We start from the raw sequence: 27,131 nt of genomic DNA, 5'->3' as shown, positions 1-27,131 counted from the left end.
CCTTCATTATCTCCTTCTTAATCCCTCATTCATCAATCCCTTTAAAAACAACCACACATTATTCACTACCCCCTTCATTATCCTTCACCCATTTTTCATCACCACCCAGTTATTCATCACACCGAGTCTGTCCCGGCACCTAATCACATGATGATGATGATGCAACTCCCAGACACTGATAGTCTGGGATCACAGTGCTGGGACAACCTCACCACCACAATCTCAATATATCAGACACTGGGAGCTATTTCATCATCATCATCATCATCATCATATGATGAGATGTGTGGACTCCACCTGCTACTGTTACTATGTAAAATAACAAATAAGTGCCAGAGACTTTAATGAGCCAGGTTCGCTTATACGGCATGATTGAATGTCCGTCTAGAATTTGATCACTCAGGGTAAAGCAATATCTCCAAGCCTCTAAATGTTCCCCTGATGAGTGGCGGGAAACTCATAATTTCATAAATAAGAAGCTATTTATTGGACTGCTTTGTCAAAAAAAGTCCTTAACTCCCCCCAAAAATAATAACATTCACTTATTTTTTATTCATTTTTTTAAAAAAAGGTTTCCTGACAAAACTAATACAATGCAAATATACAAAAAATGATTGTCCTCCTGAGCTGCAATTTTGCCAATGACCTGTCAGAGAAAGGGTTTTAAATAGATTTAATCCCAGAGAATACTGCAGATCAATGGGTTATTCACAGTTTTCCTAAAATCACAAAAATTCTAAAATGATTAGTAGTCTCTCTTACTTTAGTTTTTTAAGAACATTTTGCATGTTAGGTTGTATAGTGGATCTTGTGCATTACAGATATATGTAAATACAATGTCAATATGACTTTATTTTACTTGTAGGTGGGACTCCATATTGTGGTATGACTTGTGCAGAACTTTATGAAAAGCTACCACAAGGGTACAGACTTGAAAAACCTCTCAACTGCGATGATGAGGTGTAAGAAAGCCATGTTATTCTGTGTACTGTATGTCTAGTAAACTGTAGTAATAACCTACTTGTCTTGTGTTAATATCTTGTGTGTCCACCTCCGAGATGACTCAGCACAGGATATTCTATAAAAGAAAAGGAATCTGTAAATGTTCTAAAAATGTCTGATAGCCTACACACAATTTGACACCATATTCTATTAAAGTCTTATGTAAAAATATATTTATCTTAAAGTAAAAACATCCCACGTATACATTTTAATTTCTTGAACTCATTCTAATGAAAATAGATATTTTAATAGTTGTTCTCCTTTCTCTTAAAAGAATCCTTTTTAATATGAAGTGATGATTTAAAATATGTAAATATGTGTATTCTATAAAGGTGATGTGGAGTGTGAAAATAAACAAAATCCACTTTTTTACTCACTAGCATAAGAAGAGGCAGATGTGGAATATATAATTATTGAATATGAGTAAAAAGAAGGACAATGCTAAAGACAGGTTAAGGCAAAATTCCATCCCTTCTTTCTTAAAGAATATCCACTACTCTATTAATCATCATCAACATTTATTTATACAGCACCAGCACATTATGTAGGGCTTTACAATTGGGAGCAAACACAGTAATAAAACAAAACTTGGTAAGACAGACAAAGATGTAAGAAGGCCTTGCTCGCAAGCATACAATCTATGCATGACATTGATCTACTCTTTTTGTTGCACACTACCTCCATGGGTGAGCTTATCACTTCCTTCGGTCTCCAGTATCACCTTGATGCTGATAACATTCCACTCTCCTCTCCTGTCATATCCATTTACATGTGTTTAACTTAAGGGTGTGCACCGGCCACTTTTAGTGTTTTGGGTTCTGATTAGCTTGAGGTTTTGGGTTCTGATTTGTTTTGCCAAAACATCCGACGAAAGGTTTTGGTTCTGATTTATTTTTAAAAAAGCATAAAAAGTGCTAAAAAACAGTTTTGTGTTTTTTTTTTTCACTCCTACGCTATTACTAACCTCAATAACATTCAATAACAATCATTTCCACTAATTTCCAGTCTATTCTGAACACCTTACAATATTGTTTTTAGGCCAAAAGCTTGCACCGAGGTAGCTTGAGCACATAATGCCAAAAAAAGAGGTACAAGATGGAATTGTTCTGGGCCCTCCCTCCCACCCCTCGCGAGATTCGACGCGAGACTTGGACGACAGAGCCTCGTTTTCAATTTTTTGCCCACCGGAAATATCCGAACAGTGCTCGGATCCTGTTCGGATCCGCACTGTTCGGGTGGGCTCGGATTAGCGGAATCCGAGCCCGCTCATCTCTAGTTTAACTAGTGTAAAAAACCCTCAACACATGCAATTAATGCCAGTGGTTAGAAGGCCTTATTATCAGCTATTCCAGTTAATTGAGCTTCAGAGCAATACTTACTGGTATAATGGACAGGCCAGGATATGTGGAAAGGCCACATAGGCCCCAGCATAAGGGGGGCAAATAGGTAAAATCCAGACATAATTGTAGGGACTACAGTTAGGTATGAGTTGGTACTAAAAACCATAAGAAGAGTTTAAATCTGTCTGTGTGCACTAATGTTAAACAGGGCAACTACCTGTTTGTGCAAACAAAGACTAGGGGAAACACTAGTTTAGTATTTTATCTAAAACATATTTAGCAGCTTAAATTAAATCAAACACTTTACTAAACATTATAAATTAGGTTAGGGTTTGCTTTACTGTTAAGGTGAAAAAAAAAATAAAAGCCAAAACCCTATGCTTTCCTATAGGAGTGCAACCTAGTTCTAGCCACTTACCTGTGTAGAGAATGCTATATATATATATATATATATATATATATATATATATATATATGTAGAGAATGCTATATATATATATATATATATATATATATATATATATATATATATATATATTATATATATATATATATATGTCTCAAGGTGGGAGTGTATACCATAACACCACTTCCATTCACTCACATTCCCATTACGTTTCATACCGTCACTCCTAAATGCCAACGTGCGCGTGCGTGTGTAATACCCAAACAAGAGGCGCATTTAATTTATTTAATTCAGTAATCAGTTGTACAGGGTGCACTAGGGTTTGCAGACAATAAAGCATTATAAGGGTATAACCAGGTCTGCCAAGATTTAGCCATAAGTAGAACGTTTTCACAGAAGTTCAGAGAAAATGTGTAACCCCTTTAAGATTTATATATTTAAAAAAAATAATAAAAATAAATAAAAAATACAAACAGGTGTATTAAAAGTAATCTGTGTATATTTTATTAAAGGTTTGACCTTATGCGGCAGTGTTGGCGTGAGAAACCATATGAAAGGCCATCATTTTCCAAAATACTGGTGTCTCTGACACGGATGCTCGAGGAAAGAAAGGTAAGCACTTGTCCCAAACATTTTTAGACTAAACATTAACCTTTTTCTGGGCAAATTTTTTTTTCACATTTTCATGTGGTGTTGATTTAGCTTTTTCACACTTTGAAAATGCAGATCTTAAAAATTAAATTTTTTGGTTCATTACAGATATATGCCTGCACAGTCAGCTTAAAATAATAATAACCACCCCTCTAACTCTCACACCTTAAGAGGTGCATGATTAAACTGTACTATTTTGAACAAGCCTGCCCAACCTGTGTACCACTTGTATACCAAACAGCAATTCTGACTACCTTCCCAATCCTCCTTGTATGTTATAATATATTATAAGGATTTATTCAATAATATGGGAGTTTACTTAGAAAAACACAATAAAATCAGAATAGCACTGATCTACAGTAGTTTGATCATGACATTGAATACTAATGGTGATCTAATTTATTAATGTCTAAATAATATTAAAGCTGAACCCACAAACTTGCACCAAAACAGTTACCTGTGTATGGCTTTGGAGGATTTTGAGTTGTAAATTGTATTATATATGTCAGTGGTTTTTTTTTTTACCCCCCTCTCTAGACCTATGTAAATACAACACTTTATGAGAAGTTTGCCTATGCTGGCATCGACTGTTCGGCTGAAGAAGCTGCATAAGTTTGTGGGCGTTCTCGCAGAGAAGACCGATTTTGGTTGTGCAATATCATTTTTGTCTAAGACTGTCCATAATCTGTAGAATACTTTTTTTTTTACTATATGTGTAAATGTTTAAATCATTATGTAAATACCATTTCTTCTTTAGCTGAGGATTACTATATTTTTGAAAATATTTCCTTAATGGGAAGTGCTTTATGAGTGAAACCTTGTTTTAACACTGATAATTTACCAGTTTTTATTTTTTTTTATTTTGTTACGGCTAACAACGTTTGTATGTATGAGTATTAAATGGAGAACTCTACATTGTGTACATATTTCTGTAAGTGGTTCTGGAAAATAAACCATTATGTATAGTTTATTAGTCACCCACTTGAAAGGACAGACCCCCACCCCAAATTTTTTTTTATTAATAATTACTTTTAGAAAAACATTATAAGAGAAAACATGACCTGCTGCAGGGCACATGGGTTGGTACCCCTTTACACCTCCAGCTAGTGACCCGTTTTAGAAAGGAGCACATAGGCAACCCAGCCCTCCACAATGCTGAAGTTGGTAAACTACTTCCTAACAGTTGGATTTTAAATGATCATCATCAGCCACACTATGGTCAGGTGTGTGTATGCTTTAGACGTATAGTGCACTGGTGCCTTCTCTGCCCAAAAAAAATGATGCCAGTCTCAAAAACACACAATGCACCTTCCGCCGGGAATTACATGTACTATAAGTGCTAGATTTCAGTCACATTACTATAGCTACACTCTCTGAAATTTATAGATACATAACTTTTGGTCCAAGCTTGGTTTCAGAACAGCTATTTTTATATATATATATATATATTTATATATATTTAAGAGCACAGGACATAACCACAGTTAAACAAAAAAGTGTTTTTTTTTTTTTTTTTTATAAATTCAGGACATTTGGTGAATGTTGTACCGAGCTGCCACTTCCATTAATTCACACATAAGAACTAGGTATACAGACACAGTTCCTGATAAACAGATCCAAGAAACCCCAGTCAATAGGACAACAAAATGTATTTTCTGCTAAGAGAAATGTTGTTTAAAGAGGAATATTACATTGAACAATTAATTCCGTTGGAAAAAACTGAAGTTCTATTTTGTTTTTAACTGTACCAGATTGCCCGAGGGGAAGTCTTTGTGCAAGCAGCCATTGGTGGCATGACTTACTATAATCCTATATTAATTGAATCCACACACGTTTAGCAAACTTTATTTGGAAATATTTAGGTGGCAATTGTGCATGCATACCAGTTATAGAATGATGCTCCACATTACAATACAAAAACAAAAAAAAAAAGTAACCCCAAGTTGGTAACTTCTCCAGAAAGAACTAAAGTTTTATATTTTTTAAGAAAAAAAAAAATTGCATTTGCAACTTTATAACAAAAACCATGAACATTTCGTCAATACAAGGTCAGCAGAGTATGTCCATTATCATTCACACGCAACAGATTCACTCTGATCGGATTCTGTGTATACATACAAGTTACATAGAAATGCAACAAAGAAGACAAAATTACATCAATAATAGAAAAAGACTCAAACACATAGGAATCACCACAAAATTATAAAGGAGGAGAGCCAAGGACATCTGCAAACAAGTAAAGTGGTTACAACAAATACTAATGTACATGAGGAAAAAGTCTGAATAAGTGCTTGTTTTAACTCTGGACATTTACATCTCTTCACTTTATCTTCGTCCTTTTGTGTCCTCTTTTACTTTCCAGATCATCAGTTCCATGCATGCAGTAGCATCTTCACTTGAATCATGACCACCAACTAAATACAAACATAAGAGCCAGTTAATATAAAAGTAAGAAAATTCACTTGCTTTACAAAAGGGTTTTTTAAAAAATAAATGAAGACAGATTATAAAATAATCTGCATTCAGGATATTGGAAACAGTTGAAATGGATTCCATAGTCTACAGGCAGAATCAGACCTGATTAGACTTAAGACTGGTCCTACCAGAATTTCTACTCAGACAGTGTAAAGTCTTCACTCAGTTGGTAACTATTAAGAATGGTAAAAAGGATGAGAGATATGGAAGATGCTACATATCGATACAGAGCAATTACAATGACGCACAGAGCGTAAAGTATGGTTGGAAAAATTAGTGTTTCAGAATCCATAATTGCAGAATTCCAGAAACATTTCATCAACATATGGCACGCAAATACTGCAACTACAACAGCCTTAGCTATGCACACCCCATTACACCTACAAGAACAGCACTAGAGGTGATAATGAGCAGGTTAACAAATACCTTAAATTTGTAAATTCATATAAAAAGCAACATAGATATGGCTTTAAAAAATAAAATGCATACATTTAACAAAATATCAGACATTGGAAAAAGTTCAAATATATAAGCACCTCTTAATTGAAGTACTAGCTCATTTATAATGACCAGCCCGGAAACCGGGAAGTCATTCATTAGTAATTAGCCGAGTGCTATTTCGGTGTTATGAACATTAAAAATGGTGAATACATGTTTGGGTATTTATATTTTTATTTTTAATAGGAAATTAAGATAATTGGATGTCATCAGAAAATCTATATACACACACATATATTTGGGAGAGGATACAGTGAATAAGAACATGATCTTATATATTTTGTTGTAGCATGGACCCATGATCAAAGGGTGGCCACACATATATTACTACTCCAGTAAGGAGTCAATGAAACTAGTGCTCTCTAGCCTAAACACTTTGTACAGTAAAGTATCCTGTATAGAGTGCCAGGATAAACACTCTGGTACAAAGACTTACAGGGTTACTTTATTAAAATTTAATCCAGATAGAAGACTTCCTGTGATGGATGCTAGGACATTGGTAGGTCCTAATTGTGAAGTAATTTATTTTTGTGATTTAGCGGTTTTCCACAAGCTTACATTCTGTATATTATACACATACCCAACTATCCCAGTATGATATTCTCTATCAAAGAATCAGTTAGTCATGCTATTTTTAGGTTTACTTTGTGTTTCTATTTTAATAGGCCTATTAAATTTTTATTTATTTTTAAAGCCAATTCAATGATGCTTTTTATGTTAATTCAGCCATTTAAGCTATTGTTTATTAGCCTGCTTATTGCCACCTCTAAGACATGCTTGTGCATGTACAAATTGGGAGTGCAAAAAGTAATTTTTTTTATTTTTTTTTTTAAATCCGGCTAAATGGAGGTTTGAAAACTTTAAAGCTTTTTAACCGTGCATCTTACAGAAGAATTATGAAGTATGTTGGTAGCATTTATTCTGAATTAGCTGTAGCTATGCTGTTCTCAAATGCACAAAAAATAATCAGATCAAGTCATCAAACTGGTTAATGTGATATGTGTCTGTATTATCACAGTCAGATTGTGTGTGTGGGGGGGGGGGGGGGGTATCTCAATCACTAAACTAAGACACCTTATAGGGTTAGTTCCACATTACCCCTGAATACTGTTGAGGAGAATTTCTGTAGTCACGCACAATTTTATCCCATAGGCATCTTGGACAGGGCATAGCCAGAGTTGTCTCCCTTCTGAATAGGGATACATTGTGTTTCCAAGCCCTCCTCCCACACATCACTTGGGACCCAATAGAGCACTAATGGACCATCTGAGCATTTGCATTGGGACATGGAGCTGCTACCAGTCTAATGGCAGATAACCGGTACGTTTCCGCTCTACTACTGAGCTCCAACAATCGATCTCAGCTCATGGTAGGAAAAGTGTGACTATTTGCCAACAGGTTGTGGAATTCAGTGGAAAACAGAACATTGAATATGATCAGTGCAAGTTGGCAGTTGTGCTTAGTTTACTGTACTAAAATGAAAAAGGAAGTTGTTTTTTGTATTGCATACTCCTTACAGGAACAAGCTATGCTCCTAATATATTGTACCTGATCACTGGTCTAATAGAATGTCCATTGCCCATGCTAGCTAGTATATGAAGGCAAACTTGACCAACAGAAGAAAAAGAAAAAAAAAAAGTCTTGTAAAGGTGAAATGGGAAAAGGGTCATTTAGTCAGCCAGCCACTGGGGGTATATGGCTTGTCAAACCCTTTCTGCTACTAATGATTGCTGATCCAAGTATTTTTCCAGCTTAGCTAGGTGTAGCAATATTAAAAACGGACATTGCTGTTTGTGCATTTTATTAAAGCGAAGGTCACAATAGTCAGATATTATACATAGCACAACCTCTAGTGTGATAAAAATGGGATTTTTGACATTCAAAATTTAGAGAATATTTTCCCAACAGAAAGAATGTTTTTTTGCTATAACACAACCCAACATTTTGAGAACATGTGTACCAAACTTGTTTAGAAACATTACTTTAGAAACCAGAAAGCTACAATAGGTGGCCAATGAAGTGCTTCTCGTGTGGGTGTGCCAAGCATATTGGATAGAAGGAGATCTTATTTATTTATTTTTAAGGCACCATCGAGAAGCAAGTAACAAACAGATAAGGCAATACACATAAGTAGCACAGATGAGTATGATTAATGCTATGGGGACTCACACAGTACAGCAAACCATGACAGGATGTACAAGGGAGTCAGGAAAATGCAGCAGCTTTCTGTCATCACAGGTACATCAGTGCCACAGTGCAAGTCTCACAGAAATAAAATATATTTTAAATTCTACATATTACAAAAACATGCCGTACTTTTATCCTCTTTTTGGCTTCAAGACATCCATCAATATGTATATATTACCTATAGGCACAGTACATATTTGCAGATTATATTTGTTTTTTTCCTTTGATTTAATCATGACAGTATAATAGACATGTATAAAAAGAGCATTGGCTACCAAGACATTAAAAGCTCACAGACAACTTAATGTGGTCTTGGCACCCACATGGAACAACAAGGATAGACTTCTCTTTCTAGAATGCTCTGACGCTTGTGCTTTGCTCCTTCATACTTGATCCTCTCTCTAGAGGGTTAGAGTCCAGAGGGTGACCATTGCAGTCATGGACACTTCAGCAGGGTGACCGTCGTTGTTTACGTATCCACTGCTGTTTCTTCTAACATAGTTGGTTACCGCCAGGAAAGTAATAACAGTAGGATATGGCAGTGGTCACTGAGTGATGCCCAATCCCAACCTTAAGAAAGTATTTCTGTACTTTATAACTTCAGCAAGTTTGGTATTGCCAGGAGAACACAGGATACAATATGTAAAGGTTGTAATGAGAAGTTAGAGGAAAAAACAAGTCTGCAGCAGAGAATACACTTCTCGTTTTGTTTAAAGATGCAATGCAGAAAGCCATTTCCAATATTAGGGAAGCAAACAAGCATAAAATATACCATGTTTATTTCACACAACTAACCCTGGTAGTACACCTCAGGTCTGGCCTTTCTGGACAAACATCAGTCAATCTCACAGTGTATACCTATATCTGCATATTCTAGTAGGTCCAAGGACAAAGCGATGAGGAATGTATGTACGTTTTTTCAGGTTTAGTGAAAGTCTAATTTTCCTGCCATTAGAACACACTATTTTCCAGACTATTAAATCAAAATGGACAAATTGCTGGAGCTAATTTTAAAGTTACAAAATGTTTTCTAACTTTTTATTTAAATTTCTTGTGTACGATTCTGGTGGAGGGCACAGGTGTGTGGGGGTGTACCAGTCAGGGGGAAGGCAGTATATGTTGAATGCATGCAGGCAATTATGCTTAAACTAGCCAACAACTTCTGTCTAATGCATATGTAACTGTTGGCTGGGCGTACAGTGTGCACCTAAATCTGCAGGCACACACACACCCCTTAGCTGGCTTTCAGCAGCACAGTTTTGGCCACAATAATTCTGAGCTCCATAGGTCAGCCTGGGCCTCGGGTGGCCACTCACTTTCTGTCAGACTCCCAGCACTGTCCTGCCCCGCCCCTGACATACCACAAACCTTGGCCAATCCGTGTTCAACTGGACACCCTGCTGATTGGCTGAAGTTTACAGTCAACATTAACAGGTTTTTTTTTAAACCTCATCCATCCAGTTGATGTGAGGATTCATTCAGAATTCTATGATGCTAGTAAGCCTTCAATTTTATGCGACTAATAGTGAATCAGTAGTGCTAGGCTGACAGTGCTGATCCATACATAAATTAAAAAAAAAAAAAAAAAAAAAAAAAAGGACAGGTTAAGACGCTCACAGCTCTACTCCTTGTATGTGACTTACCAGGTCATTGATCAGTTCCTGTACCAGGCTATTTTCATGGCTTTTGACCTCTCCTGTCCTATTGGGAGACTGTTTCTCATCCAGCAAACTCCAGGTACAAACTACCTTCTCCCTCTGTATCCAGAGTGTGTGAATCAGGAAAACACATTTCCAAGCAACTTCTTCCTCACATTGCAGTTCGGGCTCCGGACTAGGTCCTGACAGTGTGTTACTTTTACAAAGAGATCCAGATCTGTGGGCTCCACATAAAATTCTGCACTCCAGTGAATGGAGCGCTGCCAGTGATGGTTCCAGGGCCATACTGACTCTTGGCATGGGATCTACAGTCACATCTGCTATGCCATGGGCATAATAAACAAGCAGCCAGGCGGTGGGCTCAATGTCACATGTGTATGATGCTACCCACACATTTTCATGTAACAATTTTTACCACGTAATCCAGCAGTGCCAAATCCTCCAGCAGCCAGATCTCTCAAGCTATAGGGAATACTGTTGGAAACCCAAATATGGTACCAGGAGATTTTTTTTTATTTTGTATTTTATTTATTTATTTTTTTAAAAAGGAGAAATTAAAAAGACTTTTCTAATCTTAATTTAGCAGCTGACAGCTGGAGGGATGCTGCACTCACTTTTGAAGTCTTGGCATCTAAAGCCATGGTTTTTTTTCCGACTATGGCAAGACAAACTGTCTAAAGTCTTGGATGACATGCAAGGAAGAAAAAAAAAAAAAAAAAAGAGGCCTTTGCAGTTAAACTCTGAAAAGTATCAGAATGGCAAATACAGACTACTTTCTATTCAGCTAGGATGGATCAGAACCTCAGCTAACTCAAGAAAATGTATTTCAAAGTATCTGATATTCTGCCACCAGAATATTAATTCGTAGTTCTACTGCCAGATAGTATGAGAATTTGTGGTACTGCCTGCACAATGTTAAGCTACGGAAAGTCTGATACCTGACTGAGAACTTAAAGTTTTACAAAGAATGTGTGTGGTAAGATTGGTTATGGGCTGACACCATCAAGTAGGTTTTAATGGTAAACCAAAGCACCTTCACATCCAAAGCAAGTCAAGGAGCAACAGACAAAAAGCAACATATGCACTACTGCCGACACGGTGCTACAAGCTATTGTACATTTACATGCTTTAGCCATACATTTTTTGTAATGCTCAGTTTGATATTGTCTTTAAGAGCTTGCTCGTACCTGGATCTTCAAGAAATATATTTCCAACCTTTTAGTCTTCATTAGGGCAGACCTACTCAGACAATTTTCAGTGTGCCACCAAAACCCGTAAACCTTCATAACAGATCACCTGGAGACAGTGGTACTGTGCTAAAGGACCTCTACAAAAGTTTATACATTTTTCCAAGCCAATAAATACAATCTGACAGAAGATCTAGTTTAAAATATTTAAAAGGCGTTTTGCCATTTTCTCTTCGCACAAATTATTTTTCCAGCACCCCTGAGATGGAAAATATTATGTCTAGTCCTACTTTTAATGGATAGGTTATTCCGGGATCACGTCTGCAGGAATGTTCATGTCTATGCACACTTCAAACAATGTAATAAAACGGTTTAAAAAAAAAAAAAAAAAAGGACCAAGCAGTGGACATGCACTTTAAAGTGCAGTTGACAGAGTAGACACTTTCCCAGATGCAGTGTTGGTCCTTACGGTTTTCTGAAGCTACTTCGACCACAAAACCTTTTTGTTACACACAAGTTCTATTTGTAGTATTCTTGTGGCCAAGACAAGGTAAAATCGCAACTATAGTCTCCATCGCTAGATAGACTCTACAAATCATTTGCTGTGCTTAAAATGGACCGTAAAACTTACGATTCCATGTAGCCATAAGGTTCAATGGACCAGAGTTATGTAGACTTCGTTCATTAAGGCCCATTGCTGCACCTGATATAGTATATCCGCCGAGCTGAAATTCCGTGAGTAATTACCGTATTAACGGTAAGATTTTTTGAGCGCTCGTTTATTACATTTTTATTACATATTTTATTACATACCCGTAAAAGAATTCCTACATTAAAAAACAAATTAAAACTATTAAAAATAACTGGGCTGATGGGGGAGGGTATTAATATTTATATGATATTCTCAGTTTAATATAAATTAAATAATGTTTGGAATAATACCCTAGGCTTAGTGTCAACCAAATATCCCTGACAGTCGAAATAAGACTGTCTGAAATAATAAGACTTTTTATGTGGTCTGGTAAGCTTTTACTACAAAGGTAAGTTTTATCTTGAACAGTATAGGACGTTCAGTCTTTTCACAGAGGGGGAAATATACATCTATATGTACACACTATTCAAATATAGCTTAAGGAACAGTTCAATTTAGTGTCCGTTTCGTTGCAGGTTTTTTTTTGTTTTTTTTTAATGATCTTACCATTATCTTGGATGATACGTCGGAGGTAGTCAGCTATTAAATTTCTCAGAGCTCTTTTGTTAGGCAAGCCTAGCCGATGAGGAAAAACTATTGAAGTATCAACAACAGTATCATGAATAAGCTATAAAAAAAAAAAAATAAAAAAAAAAATAGGTTAGAAAGCATTAATTTGAAGCATACCTGCTTCATGCTACCAACAGTTAACTTTCAACATCCTATTGTTATAACTATTGACACTGACTTTAAACACTGGGGAAATGAAGCATCATGACAACACAGCAAGAGATGGGGCAGACAAGCTCTACTGGAATGCTTAGAAATGGGACCCTCCACCCATTAGGAAGCCCAAAAGCGCAGATGATAACTATAATTATATAACTATTAAATAACAAATAGCCTTTAGAAATGTTACAGCTTAATTAAAAAAAAAAAAACATGTTCCTTTATTCATGCCAGCAACATAAATCATCAACCATTACCCTAAACATAAGACCACTAATTTCTAAAAAGTAATTAGTGTTGCTTACTTACCTTAAGAGCATTCAAGTCATTTTCTAAACTGTGTCCAATTAGAATTGTATCTGCGCTAATTAAGTTGAGCAAAATGGCCTGAACATCTCTAATTGATGTTGTGATATTCTTCAAATTATCTTCTGTGACACCAGAAAACCTATGTGGGATGTAAATGTTCTAAATCATTTTAAGAGAAACCTTGGTGTATGGATTGCATGGAATCACAAATGAATTAAAACGTTGTACAGAAAGATCACAATACGGTCTTAACATTGAAGTATTGTGCATGTATTTTTGGGTGTGACCATGTCCTATGGACTTCTAGAAAAATGGCAGATGGTCATTCAAAGCTGATCTTTTTGGGTAAAAGTAGATACTGAAAGAACATTTTGCTATGTTACCCAAGAGAGAACAACAAAAATTCCCAACAGCTGTACAAGTCAGCCATTTAGTTATAGTACACATGCTCTAAATTCATAATGTTGATCCATAGGGATACTTAAAACCTGTAGGATTTATAATAAAATGTGTATAATATACTAATGCAATGTACTTAAATGTGTTACGCTTATAGAGATCCTTTAATATAAGTAAGCAATGGAAACCCTCTTCTACAAGATACTATTCTTAGGGACTTGGACTGCATTTTCACTTCTCCCTACAAGAGAGTATTAGCCCCTAGAGTAATGTATGCATTGCCTTGAGAAGTGTGTGCCCAGCACAATTAGTAATGTCCATATAGAAGCTCTGTTGCTGAGCATTAAGCAGGGCACCAATTCGATTTTAAAATTAGCCAGAAGGCTGCATATACCAAATGCGTCAAGATCAAAAACATGGGTCTATATAAAATGTTTTGCGCAACTATCTTTCACCAACATCAAGAAAAATGAAAAATTAAGTACAAGCAACTACATTTACAGCTGTGTTAGTAAATTGTATACTTCATTTGTAGAACCACTCTGGTACTGGTGTTGTAGAAAACACATTTCCATTGTTACAAAGGGGACACAAATAGGCATGGATGAGGACATTGAAAAACTACATCTAGAGTATATTTTTACATTTAACCCCATTGAACAAACTCCAAACGCTCTCCTGAAGTTTGAGGAAAAACAAAAGCTATACAATACCAGCTTAAGTTCTCACTGGATCACAAAGTACTTCAAATCCAGTGTCTTTTTTGGCAATAACTTCATTGCAATAAAACATTCTCCAAGGCAGGTAATGAGGATCTACAAGCCTTTAATAATTGAGAACAAAAAAAACCAAAAACACAAAACAAACACTGGAATGGAAACACTAAGACACAGAAAGGAGCTATGTGAACATGTCACTAATGGTGGGTCAGAAATACAAAAAAAAACAAAAAAAAAAAACACAAAAAACAAAAACACAGGGCTATACATACCTGGTGTTATAGTCAATAATTTCATTATCTGGTTTAACAAATGTATCATAAGCCACTTGTAGGCTAGGATCAACCACTGTGACTCTTGTAAGCTCCAGACCATGTGTTGTGTAGCACTAAAAGTATATAAAAGATTTTTTTTAAAAGGGAAAAAAAAAAAAAGTCAGTTTATGTAACCAAAGCCATTTGTGTTAAGAACTTTTAATTACCATTTCACAATCCAGAGAAAATATTCCTGGATTTCCATCCGATGGCTGAAGTTTTATGAAAGTCTTTATAAAACCATCAATATTTTCCTTTTGACCATCATGAACATGGAGCTACAGAGAACAAAAAAACCCCAAAAAACAAAAACAAGTAGGATAACTTACCAAGAGAGGAAATTCACAATCATTTAAGACTCATTGCTGTTTAATAATTATCACATTTTCTTGTGTTCCAGAATTACAATATTAACAAAAATAAAATATATATGTACAGTCTAATAAAAGTTTTGAGAAGGACACAAATATTTTTCATAAAGTCTGCTGCCTCAGTTTTTATGATGGCAAATTGCATATACTCCAGAATGTCATGGAGTGATCACATGAATTACAATCAATTTCAAATTCCCTCTTTGAAATGCAGTGTAAATGTTGTTTTTGGGATAAAGTTAATTGTCATTGCAGTCATGCCAGTAAAGAACCAGCTGACATCAGGTCAGTGATTCTCTCGTTAATACATGTAGGAGTGTTGACGAAGACAAGGCTGAAGATCACTGTCACACTGAGTTAGAACAAAAGACTGAAAGCTTTAAAAAGAAGGGTGGTGCTTGAAATCATTGCACGTGTTTCCTTGCAGATAACCATGGTTAACAGAGGAAGAACAGTCATCATTGCTTTGCACAAAAAGGGCTTCACAGGCAAGGGTATTGCCGCTAGTAAGATCGCACCTAAATCAACCATTTATTGGATGATCAGAACTTCAAGGAGAGAGGTTCCATAGTTGTGAAGAAGGCTTCAGGGCACCCAAGAACATCCAGCAAGCGCCAGAACAGTCTCCTAAAGTTGATTCAGCTGTAGGATTGGGGCACCACCAGTGCAGAGCTTGCTCAGGAACAGCAGCAGGCAAGTGTGAGTGCATCTGCATGCACAGTGAGGCGAAGACTTTTGGAGGATGGCCTGGTGTCAAGGCGTCCAGCAAAGAAGCCACTTCTCTCCAGGAACAACATCAGGGACAGACTGATATTCTGCAAAAGGTACAGGGATTGGACTGCTGAGGACTGGGGTAAAGTCATTTTCTCTGATGAATCCCCTTTCAGACTGTTTGGGACATCTAGAAAAATGCCTGTCCGGAGAAGGAAGGGTGAGCGTAACATCAGTCCTGTGTCATACCAACAGTAAAGCATCCTGAAACCATTCATGTGTGGGGTTGCTTCTTAGCCAAGGAAGTGAGATCACTCACAATTTTGCCTTAAGAACACAGCCATGAACACAGAATGGTACCAAAACATCCTCCAAGAACAACTTCTCCCAAGCATCCAAGAACAGTTTGGTGATGAACAATGCCTTTTCCAGCATGATGGAGCACCTTGTCATAAGGCAAAAGGGATAACCAAGTGGCTCGGGGATCAAAACATCTAAATTTTGGGTCCATGGCCAGGAAACTCCCCAGACCTTAATCCCATTGAGAACTTGTGGTCAATCCTCAAAAGGCGGGTGGACAAACAAAAACCCACAAATTCTGACAAACTCCAAGCATTGATTAAGCAAGAATGGGCGGCCATCAGTCAGTATGTGGCCCAGAAGTTGATTGACAGCATACAGGGCGAGTTGTAGAAGTCTTCAAAAAGAAGGGTCAACATTGCCAAATAGAAGCCTTTATGTCAATATTTGCAATTACATTAAGTTTGACACTTATACTGAAGTAAAATTACAAAAATTTCCTATCATAGCAACATCTAAAAAAGGTCTAAAAACAAAGAAGCAGTAAACTTTGTGAAAACCAATACTTGTGTCATTCTCAAAACTTTTGGCCATAACTGTAAATTTCATAAAACAGTAATATTCATTTAAATATGGGGCTATTTTATTTGCTATATAGGAGAAATACAAAGTTCTACCACTACTTCATTACTATTAAAAACCTGCATTTTTCCTCTTCCCAGAAGGAATACCAGGTATCACCGTACAGCACAAGAATGCAAAAATGTTTTGACACAGGTTCCTACTTCAATTACCTTCAAAGTTTAGCATTCCTTTTAAAGACAATGTATAATCAATTGTTCTTAAATCTTTTAGTCATCAGATTTAATTTCCTCAACTTACTTCTTGTCCTCCTTGGTTCTCTTAGTTTTGAGACCAAACTAGAAGAAAGTCTAAAGAGGTTTATGTACTATGCTATTCCCAGCACTTTGATGGGCTTTGTCTTTAAAAAAAAGTGCCGGTTTGAAAAGTGGCTTCAAACAGTCTTCGAACACAAATTTCCACATATACCAGTCATGTGCAAGCTAATTTCTAGGCATAAAACTGCAAATATGTATTTGAGCTATGTCGCGCTATTACTAGGACTTAATTTACAGAGGAGCTGTTTAAATCAATGCGTTTGATTGTAGTAAACTCCTTTGTTCTTCCCAGGTAATGCGGATAGATAAGAGCCCAGATCCATGGTTACAGACTAGCACCTTGTATCAATTATGGCAGGAAGAAAAGGGAAGCCTTTGAAATATCTTTTTTAGGACAGTGATATTTAACACGCCTGTGGAAAGTGTCTCACGTTTCGACCGCTGAGACAGACAGTAGAGAGTTATACGTTAATTCAAGATGAATAGGGTCACAGGAGAATATATCACATTTTCTCCAATATTCTTACCAGAGGCATGTGTGGTATGGAGATGAAGGGAAACTTATGACCTGGTGGAGCAAGGTACTTAATAGTTGACTTAGAAACTGTTGTCCATAGGTGTCATAAAAAACACTAATTTGCATTTACACAGAACTTTCAGTGCGGACATTACAGGGAGGCGGGCTGCGAGCTCTGCAGCTTGCTTTTAAAAACAGCCCTGTGACCCTAAGGATTAGCTCACTTTTGGGAGTCAATCTGATATTGAAGAGTGTTCCATTTCTGCTTCTCCCAGCAACAGAGATTTGATCATTCGTGGCTTCTGTTTTTAATCTGTTTTATTTACAAGAAAGCACTGCATTATATATTTGTATGTCATTTGCTTATCTTAAGCATTGTGGATGTACTTTTCATATTAAATTACACTTAAGTTCAAGTCCCTGTTATTATGAATTCACATGACAGTTTGTTAAAAACGCTACATAGTTGAAAACAGGGGAGAACATTGTGGTTTATGTTAACTCTGATTAAAGTAAATTGTGATATATAGGAAGCCTTAGAACTAATCCAAGTGTCAGCTCTTCATAAAAAAGCCTTGGTGGTGGTATAATTGGTAAGACAAAGCTTGTGTGTGGCATAGTTTTGTAAGGATTTAATCATTTTAGACAGACCAGGTGGTTGTTTTTGATTAACCCTAAGCAGAAAAGGTTTCCATCAGCAGTCGATGGACTTTCTCTAGCAGTGCAACTGTTACAATTATCATATACACCTTATTAATTTTTACCTTTGCCATTTGACATCCTGGACTTCCTACTGCTGCTTCACAACAACTATAGCGTGTTTCCATCCCTCCTGGAACTATTTTAAAAAATATATATATTGAAATAAAAATTAAAAGCATTTGAAGTCCTCAGTCTACCTTTTTGAAGGCTTTTGGGAACAGAAACTAAATAGATGCAGTTTACTTGCCTTTATGTCTAAGAACTTTGCCAGAGTGATAATTGCACTCTTCTTTACGCACATGCTTTCCTTGCATGGTCACAGAATAGGTTTCACCACAGCGACAGCATACTCTTCTTAACGCTACAAAGAATAAAGCCTAAACTTTAAAAAAAATGTATTAAAAATATTTGTAAAATCCCAACAAAAAAACATTTGCTGTAGACCCCTGAATAATGATGGGTAACAAGACAAGCCAAGGCCTATCATCCATTGTTTTCATGAGGTTCAAAAGAAACACTCCTAGCCAAGAGGTGCCCATACTCAGTCCTTAAGAGCTACCAACAGTTGATGCTTGCAGGATTTCTTTAATTATGCACAGGTGAGTTAATCAATTTGGCTGGGTCTACAATTATCCCACCTATTTCTACAGACAAATTCTAAAAACATGATTTTTTGGCAGCTCTTGAGCACTGGGTTTGAGCACCTCTGTCTTAGCTATTGGGACATCACACAGTACATTAGTGCAGACTCAGCATCAGTATAAACTGTCTGAATGGCAGTGTATTCTCTGCAGTGTGACCAAACACCTTCTTAACCTACTACCATTGCTTTCCACGTGTGAAAAGGCCCCAATTTAAGATTTTATAAATAATCACTGTGCCCACCATGACTTTGAAAGCTCCATTAACAAACATAAATACCAGCAGACTTATGGTCCACTGACTTACCATCTGCACCAATATTTTTTGTTGGTGCACCATGTATTAAAGCACAACCAGGTTTGTCAGGATTTAGTCTTGGATAGCCATTCTCTACTAACTGGTCCCCAGACAAGATATAATCCTTGAGGAGATTGTAAAGATTAAGTCCAGTAAGTTCTGTAAAGCAAAAATATATGTTAGCGTAATAAAAAAATTTAACTTTTTACAGAGCTTCTAGAAAGTCATTGTAAACCATCATAAGATATTACTATTAAAGTCACTTGGGAGCAAGTTCAACTAACAGCTATATATCATAACAGGAACACAGTTTGTGCTTGTTAATTGGAGTACTTGTAATTGTGCTTTAGTTGGTATCAAAAAGAACTTCACCTACCATTTTTGTCATCCCGCTTTCTTGATCCAGAAGTCAACTCTCTGCTGCTTGACTGCTGTGAGCCTAAAGTTTTCAAAACATTTTGTATGAATCTAATTTTCAATAGTAGATAAAGTCTATACAAAACTGACCAGATGTACTTTATACAGATACATAAATTTAATTCTTGCTCTTAATGATAAATAATTTCCTCTTGCAATGGTTAACCTAATAAAAGTAAATATACGCAGTAGTCACTTTGAGATAAACAATAGTTAACATAGTAATCTTAGCAACCTTTCTTCTCCCTAGTTTGCCACCTCTCTATTATACCCACGGGGCCTCAGTTAGTGTTAGACACAAGCCCATTTGTGGGACTTAAACATTTGCATACCTGTACCAAATTGAGCCCATATTTATATATATAAAAATAAAAAAAAAGAAAAAAAAAAAAAGGAAGTGTATCTTAAACTTGCATTCCCTTATACCTGAAGCACCAGAACGGAGATGAGCAAGCGTAAAATGAGAATTGTAGGGGTACATATAAAAGTGTAGCACAGTCCTTGGAGATGCAACCTAATTAGACTATGCTGCATCTCCAGATAAGCTTCTTATGGAGGCATTTTTTTTTTGCAGGTACAGAAAGCATGGTGTAAAGATTCATGCGGATAACAGCACCACCTGCATTATCTAGCCCCTTCCAATTGGCTGCATAGCCAACGACCCTCCATCTGAGTATTATTCATTAGGATTGTGGATGTATTATGTCAAGTTGTTGTAGTCTATTCAGGTTTCTTATTTGTCATTTCCATTTGGACCAAGAAAGAATTGTATTGTATTTCTACAGAGGACAATGACATTTTATATAGAAAATGAGACTCTCACATTAACAGTCAAGACACTACTCCCTTGTAATGTGTCACCTATTGCATACCAATAGGATAAACGACTTTTGCATTTAAAGTCAACGCTCTGAAGCCACATTTGCTACGCTAGAGTTGTAAATATATGCACAACATATGAATTCAGCTGTGTTTTGGGTTAGACATATCTTGAACCATGTATGACTCTGCTGCAGTTTGGACATCAATATGGTAGTGTTTGGAAAAAGTATGTACAGATTACTATACTGCTGTGGAGTCTTCAGTAGAGGCAAAGCTGCCACTGTTCTAATTCAGTGTGCCTTAATATAACCTGGAATTTCTTTTTTGATTTTGCAAGCCTCCCAGATACAATATATAATCCGTTTGGCAACAGGAGCTTTAATGGCAGCCTGCCCTTTCTTCTTGAAAAGTCAAGAACAGTTGCTTTGTTTGCTTTGTTTTCTAGGATAATAAATGCTTTTTGCCCTCACAAAGTCTGGACTGTGAAATTTTTCTTCCTTTGGACATTTAGGCTATGGGCATAGGGAAGGGAAATCAATCTCTAACTTTACATGAAATTCTGATACGACTTTACAAAAAATCCAAGATGTACTTTAACCTTGGAATATATTAATATATTAAGACTCTTCTGCTCAGACTGTTTGACATAATTGCTACTAATACACCACCTTCAAGTAGTAAAGAGCGGCAAAGGTTCAAATGGAGCTTCCATAAGAATGTTAAGACAAATTCCATGATACCAAAAGATGACAAAAAGGAGTATTTTTATACTTGTGTTAAATCCTTTTCTCAGTCCATTGGTTTTGAGAGAGAGAGTGGATACATTGGGATATAGATTGGAGCCATTTAAAATGTATGAAATGAAGTCCCCCCTTCCCCCTCCATGTTGGAGCATCATTTACCCTTTAAACAAGCCCTAAAAAGTACAGTGTAACAAAACATTACATCAGTTACACAAGAATAACTAGAGCATAAAAAGGTGGGCGTTCAATGTTCCCCAATGGACTAAGGGAAGGATTAGTGAATGTATAATAGCTTTCTCCTGGGTCCTATGACAAGAAATGAGACATACCAAAGCTAACTTTTTTGGGTGGGTATGCTCAGTGGAAGTGGTGCAAAGCACCTTTCTACAAAAACTAATCCCACGATGCAAGCACCTTAAGTCTATAGAATTTTGTACATGTGTGAACAGAGGACCAGGTAGCAGCCAGACAGCTGCTCAGTTGAGGTGCAGTGTTATGCCACCCATGAGGCCCTCACCGATCCATTCAAGAGAGCGCGGAGAACTTCAGGAACAGGTTGCACTGCTCCCCTGTAAGGTTGATGGATTACGTTGGTAATCAATATCACAATGGATACCGAGCCCCTCCTCTTATGGGCCTCAGAGGACCAAAAGACTGTCTTGTGAATATCATGAGTCCTATAAACATAGATCCTCAAAATCCTAACAACATCCAGAGAGTGAAGAGGGCACCAATCCTTTGGACCTGTACAAGGCTAAAATAACTGTCTTAGTTAAGGTGAAATCTGGAGACCACCTTACTCTGAAAGGAAGGCCTGGTCTGACCGCCCTATAGTCAGGAAATAGGAGGCATTCCGGACAAGCTGCCAACTCTGAAATTCTTCCGGCAGTTAAAATATCTATTAAATATTAAAAATTTCTAACTTTGCAAATGGCGACATCAAATTGAGATCTCATGGAGTCACTGGAAAAAATGAATGGAGGAGGTCCATGCAAAATATGGCATCCAACTCATCCGAAAAGAACATGAGAAACTTAGGCATGTAGGTCAACAAAGTCAGCATTAAAGTATGCATCTTTAAGACTGACTGAGAAAATTCTCCATCCTCTGCTTTCAAAATAGATCATAGAGATTATTTTGATTATACCACAATGTGTTTTTCTGTAATGAGAATCCTGGATTAAAAACGGTTGTTTCTTTGATGTACCAGAATCCAAAAAAAATCCCACCCTGGTTTAACAACCACCTCCGATTGTCCAACATAGCTGATCTTGCTCATGGAGTCCTTGGAGGTGGAGATCTTCTATTCTTGTTGTCTGGTTGTTTCATGAATTCCAATAATTATCTCATGACTTGTCAAAAACCATATATCTGCAGTTGATATAGTCCATTCTTCTGAAAATCTGGTAATTCTGCCTCCCCAACTTAAATATTCTAATAGTGTCCATAGAAGCCTAACAAATTAACTCCATTGCATTTATTGGACCATCTTCAAGAGCTCATTTTTCTTCAAAGTTCATTGCCATAGATTCTCAGAGCTTGAATATTGTAGTCATTGCTACGGCTGGTTTCAATGCTGCAACTGTGGTGACATGAAGTTTCCTTGAATAATTCAACTTTCCATTCTCTAGTGGGACATTATACATTAAAAACAAGCCTGGCAATTGATGCATCAACTTTAGGAGGCATATCCCAAAACATATAGGTTCCACAGGGGGAAACTTTATATGACTTAACCTGATCGAATTTGATTGTTGCCTGGCTGGATTCCATGCCACGATGTCTTTAACCAACTTATCGAATGAGAAGGTGTGATTCCTTTCATTTGTCCCCACATAAAACATATCAAGCAAGATCTGTTCCCCCATTACCATATGAATTTAATAAGGGCCATCTACCAGGTCTTAATTTTACATTCCCCTCTTCTGGGATTTCTCCCGATTCAAAATTCGAATTGTCGCCTTCCAAACCAATTTACTCACTTGAGAATTGGATCTTTCAGACTACATCTACTAAAGATCTTCCTTAGTTACAAAAGTTTCTGTCAACACAATGTTCACCCACTATCAATTTCACCATCTCGAGAAGTGGTGCTTGTCATCTTGCCATAATATCCTTCTGCAAGAGGATTATCACAGGCTGCACAAGCAAGGACCTTTTGTTTTTGTACAGGCTTTGCCATTGGCTCACAAGGAACCATTTCCTTAGAATGAGGACTAATGCGAGAGGATGCGGTATACATTTCAGTGCTTCCCCATTAGCATATGCATGTCACGGGGACACTCCTGACACCCTGTATTGTTTTAAAAGTGTACATAATTTCGAAATGTAAAATAAACTAAATTAAAAGTAAAATAAACTAAATCAATGTGTCCCTCTGATTGTGTTAGACTCCTCTGTTCTCCCCAGATGCTTGTAAATAAGAGCCCCAGACCCATGTTTACAAACGAGCATTTTATATCCAAGAGCTTCAACTTTTGAGACAGGCAGCTGGGTTATATGTTAATGACATATTTATGCCATCATCATACTTACCGAGGGCTTGTGTGGTATGCAGATGAAGGAAACTTATAACCTGTTGTGTGGAGGTAAAACCATATTTGTAAAATCCTAATTTGCATTTACACAGACTTAATGCTGGTATCACAGGAAGGGGCGCTGTGGGTTCTGCAGCAGGTTTTAAAACGGTCCTGTAACTAAGAATTGTTCACTTTTGGGGGAGTCAATCTGATTTTGAAGAGTATCTAATTTTCTGCTTCTCCCAGCAACAGAAACTTGATCATACATGAGTTTTATCAATTCTGCATTTATCCTTTTTATTTTACAAGATCCCAATGCATTATACCTTTGTATGTCATTTTGATTAATTGTTTTATCTTAAGCATTGTGGATGTATTTTTCATATTAATTTTCAAATAGTAAGTTGTGGTCTCTATGTTCTTACATATTCATGCGTCTGTTTGGTTAAAACGCTACATAGTTGAAACGGGGGGAGAACATTGTGGTTTATAGTAACTGATTAGAGTCAATTGTGATAGATTAGTTTCAAGTGAGAACCAAAGGCTTCCTGAATAAGTGGCAGATCTTCACAAAAAACCTTTTTGTCGCACACACACACACACACACACACAGGCCAAGGAGAGTGCTGATCATGATAGTAGGTCTTTCAATTGGAGTCATCTGTAAATGCACCTCCCCCACCATTTATCAATCAGGGGGACAGACATTACTCTCTGGACAACCAAACACCTAATAGGTAGAAATGGAATTGCCGTTAGAATATTACTGCTTGAAATACCTACCTGCTTCTGCAACAATATTCACCCAGAATCTAAAATGCATGCAAGGACGAACCCCTTAGCAGTTTGCATAAAATGTCACCTAAATCATCACAGAATGCAGAGAAAAGAATAAATGCACCTTTTCGGTTATTTTGTAAAAATATGAGAACATGACGCCCCTTAGCAAGTAAAACATGACAGATTTTTGCTGTTAAAATCCAAGGATAGAAAATTGTTGGTAGTGTACAGAATACTAGTGCTTTCTAAAAACAAATGACATCAAACGCTGAACCTCTTCTTGTAAAAGCAATTGACTAAAAGGACTGTTTCCATGACAGCTTGGCTACACAAGCTAGGAGTAGATTAAACAGCCTGTAGGAGGAAAGTTATCAAAAAAATTAAATAGAAAAAACCCCCACAAAACCAATACACTAACCCCAATATTAATTGCAATGTTTGACCTCTGAACACAACAAACAAAAATAAATATGGTATATCTGCATAAAATAAATCAGACAAAAAACAAACAAACACCACACCGTTGATAATTGCACAAATGTATTACTGTTTTTTCAAATTCAGCGAGTCTTGTCATTTTGGTGTTCAGAGTTGGTTTTTTTGGTTGGGGAATATATACAGTCTCATGAAATCCTGCAACTTCAACATTTTTAAATGAAAGATATTATTTCTTAAGCACTATAACACCCCCCCCCCCCCTTACCATAAATTTTCCCCTGGATTTAACAGATAGTACACGGCGGGTTTTGTGTTTGTTTTTTTTTTATTATTTTAATTTTGTCATTACTTAAGCATTGGTTAAAAACTTTACAATTATCTAAAATAATGTACAGTACTTATTTATTGCTGTATGACAACTTACAAAGAATACAAAAAAAAGCTTGTGGCCTAACCATCATCTTGAGCACACGCCTGGGGTTGGAGCTCTGCACCCTGGACCCCTATACTTTATCTTTTGGGGCCAGTTACCCACTCACTTTCATCCAGTGGGCTGCCCAATTGCTGAAGGCACCGCTAGAGCAGTCATCTGCCAAAATCCAAATTGCTCCCGTGACTCCCTACACAGAGACTTGCTGGTGCCTGGCTGGCGTGCGAGCCGCAAGTCACCCTGCCTCCATCCCGGATCCCGTTACCTTCTATCCTGCTCCGAACACCTTCCCGCCTGCTGAGCACATCTGCGGCAGCTTTAACCAATTAAGTGGACCACAGACAACCACTTCCAGTCCGCATGTATGGAGGCCGGATCCCTGGTCTAAAGTTCAGGAGTCCCTCACTAATGCCAGCACGGAGGACCGCTCCCATATATAAAGACGGGCCCCTGCATAGAATCACCCTACCAGAGCTGGGTAGGCGAGTCCACTCTCACCCCTGCAGACTGCCTGTCATTTGGTAAGAGATTCCTGCTGCAGCCACACTGTGTCCCTATAGCTGGCACCACTCTAGTGACAAGACAAGTAGAGCCTTTTTCCAGGCATCTCCTTCTGAGCCTGTGGAGTCACGCTTTGCATTGTGCCCTGCTGCAGGCCTGTTGGTATCACTTCTATCTTTACCATCACAAGGTGGTTGGAGGTGCATGCCCAAAACTCCACCGGCAGTGCCCAACTCCGATTGTGATGCATCATCTGACCTAACAGATCTCTGCCTGTACCCTCATGACGCCGCTTTAACGCTATAACTATCCACTGCCGCTACGCGCACTGACTTCCATCCAACTCATTTCTAGCCATATCACCTGCAATCCCCTGGATTGCTACTTTTCTAACTAACTTCCGTTATGCGACCCAAAAAGAATAAGACCACCACACCAGCTTCGGTGGTTCAGTTCGTTAAGCCGCAGCTCTCCAACTTTACAAGGGCCATCACCAAGAACAAGGGGTCTGAAGAGGGCAGAAGTGGTCCATCTCCGCCTCCTCCTGTATCAACACCTTCTGCTGACTTGCTTTCCCAAATCAATCCAGACGGCCTGTTTACTATCAAAACAATGTAACTTGTGCTGGATTCATTCACAGCTGACCTGGTGTCCGATATGCATTCCTCAACTTACTGCACTTGTTGGGAGAAACTCCGCTATTGAGAAGAAGATGGAGGTGTTGGTGGCATCAGATGACGATCCGATAGCCTCGCACTAACAGCTGGAGGCTCAAGACCTCTCCATGTCTGACAAGCTGGCTAATATTGAGGACCGCTCCAGTTGAAAAACTTAAAACTACGCAGTATTCCAGAGTCAGTCGCAAATGCTGAGCTTCCGCATTTTGTTAAAGACGCCTTTCAAAAACTCCTTCAAGATGCTCCAGACCAAGACCTGCTATTGGATCGCATACACAGGCTCCCCAAGCAGAGGTCCGGCCTTGAGAGGTTCCTTGTGATACACTTATGCGGGTGCATTTCAACCACATTAAAAGAAAAGATTGTATGAGCTGCCAGATCTAAAGAGGCTGCTGAGATTCTACGACCTCCAGCTTTTTCTGGTATTTCCCCAGCCAATATTGCCAAGCAGCAGTCCTTCCAGACCATCACCAGAGCTCTATGTGAGCAGGAGATCCATTATCGGTGGGGTTTCCCAGTTAAACTAATCATACAACGCAACAACTCCACCCACATCATTGCCTCCATGGACGATGGAGTACAGCTTTTGCAGTCTTGGGATATCCAGTTGCTCTCCATGTGCATGACTTAGTCAGGAGTGGTCACCTCTACATTTCTTCACGACTCTACTCAGGCGTTTTCTATCGCTCTTCTGGACCTTGGTAAGACTCCCAAAAAGGATCTTGAGTCAAACGGGTCTTTCCCCTATGGAACCAAACGAAGGCCCCGGGCCAGTAAGCGGGACTGTCTCCAGACATTTT

The 27,131-nt window shown here is 37.7% G+C and overlaps 2 protein-coding genes across 4 annotated transcripts in view; one reads left to right on the top strand and one right to left on the bottom strand.

Annotated features, from left to right (window-relative positions):
- The window catches only part of TEK (TEK receptor tyrosine kinase), a 77,019-nt gene extending 72,758 nt beyond the window's left edge, over nucleotides 1-4,261 (top strand). The window contains exons 21-23 of the mRNA XM_075210025.1: nucleotides 866-962; nucleotides 3,261-3,360; nucleotides 3,937-4,261. Of these exons, the coding sequence (XP_075066126.1) occupies nucleotides 866-962; nucleotides 3,261-3,360; nucleotides 3,937-4,011 (272 nt within the window). The 3' untranslated portion in view covers nucleotides 4,012-4,261. The remainder of the gene's footprint in view (nucleotides 1-865; nucleotides 963-3,260; nucleotides 3,361-3,936) is intronic.
- Nucleotides 4,262-5,161: 900 nt separating this feature from the next.
- Nucleotides 5,162-27,131, bottom strand: part of LOC142107836 (RNA exonuclease 1 homolog) — a 35,986-nt gene continuing 14,016 nt past the window's right edge. For 2 of the 3 annotated variants that reach the window (XM_075191470.1, XM_075191476.1), the window contains exons 9-17: nucleotides 19,381-19,443; nucleotides 19,014-19,163; nucleotides 18,313-18,426; nucleotides 18,128-18,201; nucleotides 14,733-14,843; nucleotides 14,524-14,639; nucleotides 13,134-13,272; nucleotides 12,603-12,723; nucleotides 5,162-5,813 (exon numbers count right to left, since the gene is read on the bottom strand). In XM_075191470.1, coding sequence (XP_075047571.1) covers nucleotides 5,725-5,813; nucleotides 12,603-12,723; nucleotides 13,134-13,272; nucleotides 14,524-14,639; nucleotides 14,733-14,843; nucleotides 18,128-18,201; nucleotides 18,313-18,426; nucleotides 19,014-19,163; nucleotides 19,381-19,443 — 977 coding nt within the window. In that variant the 3' untranslated portion in view covers nucleotides 5,162-5,724. Of the gene's footprint in view, nucleotides 5,814-12,602; nucleotides 12,724-13,133; nucleotides 13,273-14,523; nucleotides 14,640-14,732; nucleotides 14,844-18,127; nucleotides 18,202-18,312; nucleotides 18,427-19,013; nucleotides 19,164-19,380; nucleotides 19,444-27,131 lie in introns of those variants that run through there. The other variant, XM_075191485.1, reaches the window with a different exon arrangement.

The sequence above is a fragment of the Mixophyes fleayi genome, chromosome 1 (assembly GCF_038048845.1).
Source record: "Mixophyes fleayi isolate aMixFle1 chromosome 1, aMixFle1.hap1, whole genome shotgun sequence".
NCBI lineage: Eukaryota > Metazoa > Chordata > Amphibia > Anura > Limnodynastidae > Mixophyes > Mixophyes fleayi.
This window is presented reverse-complemented; position numbering and strand designations above follow the sequence as displayed.